The sequence below is a fragment of the Eleutherodactylus coqui genome, chromosome 6 (genome assembly GCF_035609145.1).
Source record: "Eleutherodactylus coqui strain aEleCoq1 chromosome 6, aEleCoq1.hap1, whole genome shotgun sequence".
NCBI lineage: Eukaryota > Metazoa > Chordata > Amphibia > Anura > Eleutherodactylidae > Eleutherodactylus > Eleutherodactylus coqui.
Window position 1 is genome coordinate 234,273,702 of NC_089842.1, and position 6,000 is coordinate 234,279,701.

The window sequence follows — 6,000 nt, forward strand, 5'->3', positions numbered from 1 at the left end:
TGTACCCTCCATCTCCTCAGTGGGAACAGATCAGGGGATTTTAACACTAGCCAAACCTGGGAGTAGGCAAGAACTCCTCTTGGGAGGTACATAATAGAACTAACCTTGAAGAATAGAGACGGGGACCCAAATATATAGTCTATACGACTAAGGGCATGGTTATGAGCTGCATGGCATGAGAATTCCTGGGAATTCGGATGAAGTACTCGCCACAAGTCAATCCATCCTGCGACCGAGATAACAGAATCTGGTTAATCCTGCAGCCTCTCTTAAATGAGCATTACCCCAAAATTTATCGAAGGGGGGATTCATTGTCATATTCATATCTCCCATGTGGAAGATGTTTCAGGTGAGCTAGATGCTTATAGATGCTTCAGGTGAGCTAGAAGCAAATGAAATGGCCTCCATCAGTATAGAAATGGAAGCAGGAGGCGGATTATAATATAGGAAGATCGAAGGTTTATTGTTAATTTTGGCTTTTTTAAAGAGAAATCTGCTCTTTGTATCGATTCTGGACCCTCAAGCTCTCAATAAAGAGATAGTCGTATTAATAAAGACACCCCACCAGAGTAAGACGTGTGGCAAGAGTGATACGAGCACTGTAACAGTACTCTGGTGGAATTGGGTGTGAGGTGGGTCTCCCTTTCAGAGCCTGTGTATTCAAAGATGAGGCCCAGGTCGCCCCTGCACCGCCATTGCCCCATTCCCGCCGACATGGGAGCTCTTTTTCAACAATGGTGGCACTTACACCACAACACGCTCACTGTCTTTTACTCTCCCCTTCCTCCAGACTGCTGTGGCATGCCCAGGGATGAGGATATTCAACCTCAGACCCAGCTCTCAGCGCCAGAGACCCACGCTTCAAGATGGCAGAACGGAGCGCTCCCCGCTGGTGCCCACAACTCCAGAGCTCTCACTCGCTCCACACAGTCACTGCTGTCTGTCCTGTGCAGCTTGCTGTGTGACTTGTGTTCTGTTGTCTGTGCTGTTGCACCTTGTGGTGTGAACTGTGTCCAGTGCCGCTGGACTCCTGGTTAGTGTAGGAACTAGCGGTATAGCCAGGAGCCGTGAAGTGGCCTGCTAGCTTCCATGTTTTGATCAAAATGTTAACTAATACCTGGTATTTATATTCAGCTTTACTATCTGCTGTTAGTGTTTGCATTTTGGCTGCTGTATGCTGTGTTTTCTGGCTCTGTGTCTTCTTGTTCTGTCCACTTGTCCCTGTCATGTGGCATGTTTATGTGTCCTGTTCTTCTGGCGTGGTTACTAGGAGCAGCTAGGGCCCAGATCCGAAGACAGCTGGGCCGCCCCTTTATTGGGGCCGCTTAGGTAGGGCCATGTCATCCTCCCTGTAGGACCAGTTGTCTGAAACCCGTGTATCCCCCTTTGGTCACAATCGTGTGGGCCCCCAGCTTAGTTGCCCACACGATCGTAACAATATTTATGATTTGGGAAGGATCAGTTGAAGAGCTTTTATCCTTTCAGGCATTATTAAATTCTATCTATCCTGAATTACAGTTATCACTTTCCTACTTGGTCAAAGAGATCCAATTCTTGTATGTCCTGGTGACCAAGGTGGCTAACACTTTGGTCACGGACATCTACACAAAACCCACAGATCGAAATAATCTTCTGCAATTTGGGAGTTTTCATCCGAGGCAGATGGTTCACTGCCATGGAGTCAGTTGCTTAATGTGAAATGAATTGTGAAAGAGGAGGTTGTGGACGAGTGTCTAGAACAGATGTGCAGGAAGTTTATAAAGAGAGATTACCCTGAACAGATCTTGAAGAAGGCATCGGATGAAGTGAAGAATATGGAGAGGGATTACCTTCTTAAATCAAGAATAAGATCAAATAAAAAAACGAGAATTCCATTTGTATTTACGTATAACAGGAGCAATTAAATTGCAGGTATTGTAAGGAAACATTGGCCCTTGGTTCAGAGAGGTTGCAGAGAGGTTGAGGAGTTTGCGTCTGAGCCCATGATGGCATAGAGAAGAAGAAGGAATCTGAATTGGTCCATTCTATGGTAGGGGCAGAAAGAGGTCCTAGGCAAAGGTTTTTAATACCACCATGTAAGGGTAACTTTGCTTGTTTAGGCTGTGCTTGCTGTGGTAACTTAATAATAGGTGATACATTCAGGCACCCCCTCATGGGTAAGCAGTTCCCCATTAGAAGTAGGTATACTTGTAACACCAGTTATGTGGTTTACCTCCTAACCTGCCTGGGGTATGTGAGGGAGACCAAACAGGAGGTGAAGAAGAGAGTTACTAAACATGAAAGTACTATTCGTACTATGGATAAAGAGTTCCTAAACATTTCATGGAATTTAAACACTCTGTTAACCAACTAAGGTACACGGTCATTGACCATGTGCCGGAGCTACCTAGGGGAGGAGACCAAGTATTGCTGCTTAAACGGAAAGAATACGTTGGACACCATGACACCCAGGGCCTGAATTTAGAGTTCAGCTATTTGCCGCATATTTGATGATTAGATTCTGATAGAGGTACCGCTAGTATTTTTAATCATATGCATTGTTTGGCTAATTTTGAATGGTTCTGATGAGAACTAATTGCTGTTTGGTCTCGTTTTCCAGGTTTTGAGTCCTTCCAGTTTCCAGGTGTTGGATGGACGGCCTCAAAATTTTCACATGGATTGTTGATTGATACATAATAGTCATGATTGCTATATTGTGCATGTGAAAGATCGGTTATACATGTGTATGTGTTTGTTTATACCGTATAATAAAGGTTATTGGACAGTGTGTTCTGATCTTGCTTCATACTTGGATGTATTGACGATAGTGTGCTTATGAATATTAGAGTCCCTTAGGGATAGATATGTAAGTAAATACTGGGGAATTATTACCTAATGAAAGTGGGAAGTCGTACATATCCAATAGTTGGCGATATCTACCTATGATATACGGGATAAAATGGTGTACATTGGACAATGATGGGGTTAAACTTATATCCTATTGCTAATTAGATGTGGGATCTCGGACGCTGACGTAAATATTTTATCGTTACAATGCCCTGTCTTATGCTGAGAGCCTAAATAACAACTAACAATGTCCGTATGTAGATTTCTAAATAGAATTATTACAATTTAGATGAAGGCAGACGCCACGGGCCCCTAGGTTACGGAAGGTGCAGGTTACTAGGGACGCCCACGCAAGCGCAATAGGCTCGATAGGTTAGGTCAGTGGTGGTGAACCTATGGCACGCGTGCCAGAGGCGGCACGCAGCGCCCTCCCTGCTGGCACGCCTCACCATCGGCTGCTCACCACGAGTGAATGCCTGCAGGGGCCGCGGCTTCCCTGCCGACATTCACTCAGCGCTGCTATCTGCGCTGATCCCAGCGCACACAGTGACGTCAGTGTGCAGCCAGGATCCTCCTCCCCCGTCCCCTGACATCTCCTACTTGGTTCCGCAAGAACAGGGGGAGGAGGCATCCAACAGCAAACTGCCGTCAGTGTGCACCTGGGATCAGGCAGAAGAGGAACGGCTCTCCCACAAGGAGGAGGGGTAAGTATGTGGGGCTGGCATTATGATTGCTGGGAGAATCGCTGGGGGGAGGGGAGGCATCATGACTGCTGGGAGAATCGCTGGGGGGGGGGGGGGTAAGGGGAGGCATTATGACTGCTGGGAGAATCGCTGAGGGGGGGGAGGCATTATGACTGCTGGGAGAATCGCTGGGGGGGGGGGGAGGCATTATGACTGCTGGGAGAATCGCTGGGGGGTAAGGGGAGGCATTATGACTGCCGGGAGAATCGCTGGGGGGAGAGGGGGGCATTATGACTGCTGGAAGAATCGCTGGGGGGGAGGGGGCATTATGACTGCCATGAGAACTGCTGGGTGGGGCATTATGACTGCTGGGGGAACCGCTGTGGGGGGAGGCATTATGACTGCTGGGGGACCGCTGGGGGTGGCATTATGACTGCTTTGGGACCACTGGGGGGGTATTATGACTGCTGGGGGAACCGCTGTGAGGGAGGGGGGCATTATTACTGCTGGGGGGGGCATTATTACTGCTGGGGGACCGCTTGGGGGGGGGGCATTATTACTGCTGGGGGTCCGCTGGGGTATGTCACTATTATTACTGCTGGGGGGGCCTCTGGGAAGGTGTCATTATTATTACTGCTTGGGGGGCCGCTGTGGGATGTCACTATCATTGCTGGGGGGGGTCACTATTACCACTGGGGTATGTTTACATGTGGCGGCAATGGGCAGGGCTGTTTCAAAATAGACAGGGTGCAGATTTTGACTGCTTTTTGGATGCAGAAATGCTGCAGAATTTTCCACAGTATTTTTAGCTGAGGACATTCTGCAGTGTTTCCGCATCCAAGAAGCAGTTAAAATCGGCATCCTGTCTATTTTGAAGCGGCCCGATCGCTTTTAGAATGACGAGGGTAAAATCATGTTGTGATAAGCCCCGCCCCTGATGTGTTGACACTTTGTGGTAAATAAGTGGGTTTTGGGTTGCAGTTTGGGCACTCAGTCTCTAAAAGGTTCGCCATCACTGGGTTAGGTGAATGGAGCATGCGCAGTGTAGTAAGAGGAGCGCGGTCTAGCGGTATGATGATGCAACCACGTGATGTAGAGAGGTTTGCGCATGTGCAGTTGTGGATGGAGACGCTGGCAACATGAGGGATCCCTGATATGGATGCCAATGGAGAAAAGTTCGGCACCGGATAGAGGAACAGCCTCAGCCCTAGCAAGATGATGAATAATATCTGTGTATTCAATACAGCTGTGTAGAAAGCAGTGGGAGGAGCAATATACTGGTCATTTGATTGGTTAAATTGTCATATGTTTCAGTATTTAATCGGGGTATATTGCATTGTGATTCATGCTTGATAAAGACCGTTGGACGGTCAAAACGTTGTGTGTTCATTTTTATTGAAGATGGAGGAATAAATCTGTTTTTATGCACCACGACTCTTTTGCTGCCGTCTTCATCTCTTGGCACAGGGTGGAGGCATCAGTGCAGTGACTGGCACACGGTAGAGGCATCGGTGTAGTGAGTGGCACAGGGTGGAGGCATCAGTGCAGTGACTGGCACACGGTAGAGGCATCGGTGTAGTGACTGGCACAGGGTGGAGGCATCAGTGTAGTGACAGTATAGGCATTGTTGTAGCAGTTGGACAGGTAGGTGAGCCTGGCTGCTGCATTCAGGATAGACTGGAGAGGTTATTGAGGAGAAGACTGATCAGTAGTGAGTTGCAGTAGATGAGAATGGATGAGGACAACAATTAAGAGTTTGCTGTTTCCACAGTAAGAAAAGGATGGATTCTGGAGGTGTATTGAGGTGCAGGTGACATGAGTGTGCAACAGACTGATTATACCCCTGGCGCTGGCATGTTGAAATCCACCAGGCTCGATCCTTTTTCTCTCAACATCATGTATTTTCAGTATACAGTATAATATGTCCTGTAGACACGTAGCTACACAACACATATCCCCGCAGCAGATTATAGTAGTAATGTACAGTATATATGATACCGATTTGTACCAGTCTTGCTGTGTTGTCCACTTACCTGATATACAAGAAGTAAGTTGGAGCGTGGCCTTCAATGATGGTCACGGTATAAGCAACACAAAGTCCTGTAAGTGTCCAAGTGACCCAAAGACAAGGCAGGAATGCCAAACCCTGAATCTCCATAATGCTTGCATCAGTCATGGAGTCTGATGTCACCAGAGTCCAGTGATGTCACCATGTATGAAGACTGAAGACATTTGCTTGCAGCATGAACTTGTTTAGGAGATCACAATCGCACCCTGGTCTTTCCTAATCACAATCTAGTCTTTGTTCCTGGGGCCACCTTCTTCGTTCGCCTAATCTAGTACTTCTGGTGCCCCTTCCTTGGTGTTAGTCCAGCACGTGCTCGTGGCACTCTTCACCATTATATGAGATGTTATAATGATACGTTGTACCATATACGGGAAATCGGTGGGGAGATGATGTAACAGGGCATTCAGTAAACCACGAACAGAC

The 6,000-nt window shown here is 47.4% G+C and overlaps 1 protein-coding gene across 1 annotated transcript in view; it reads right to left on the bottom strand.

Moving 5' to 3' along the window:
• LOC136571897 (DNA damage-regulated autophagy modulator protein 1-like) overlaps positions 1 to 5,667 on the bottom strand; it is a 40,768-nt gene extending 35,101 nt beyond the window's left edge. The window contains exon 1 of the mRNA XM_066572514.1: positions 5,543 to 5,667. Coding sequence (XP_066428611.1) covers positions 5,543 to 5,667 — 125 coding nt within the window. The remainder of the gene's footprint in view (positions 1 to 5,542) is intronic.
• Positions 5,668 to 6,000: the final 333 nt, after the last annotated feature.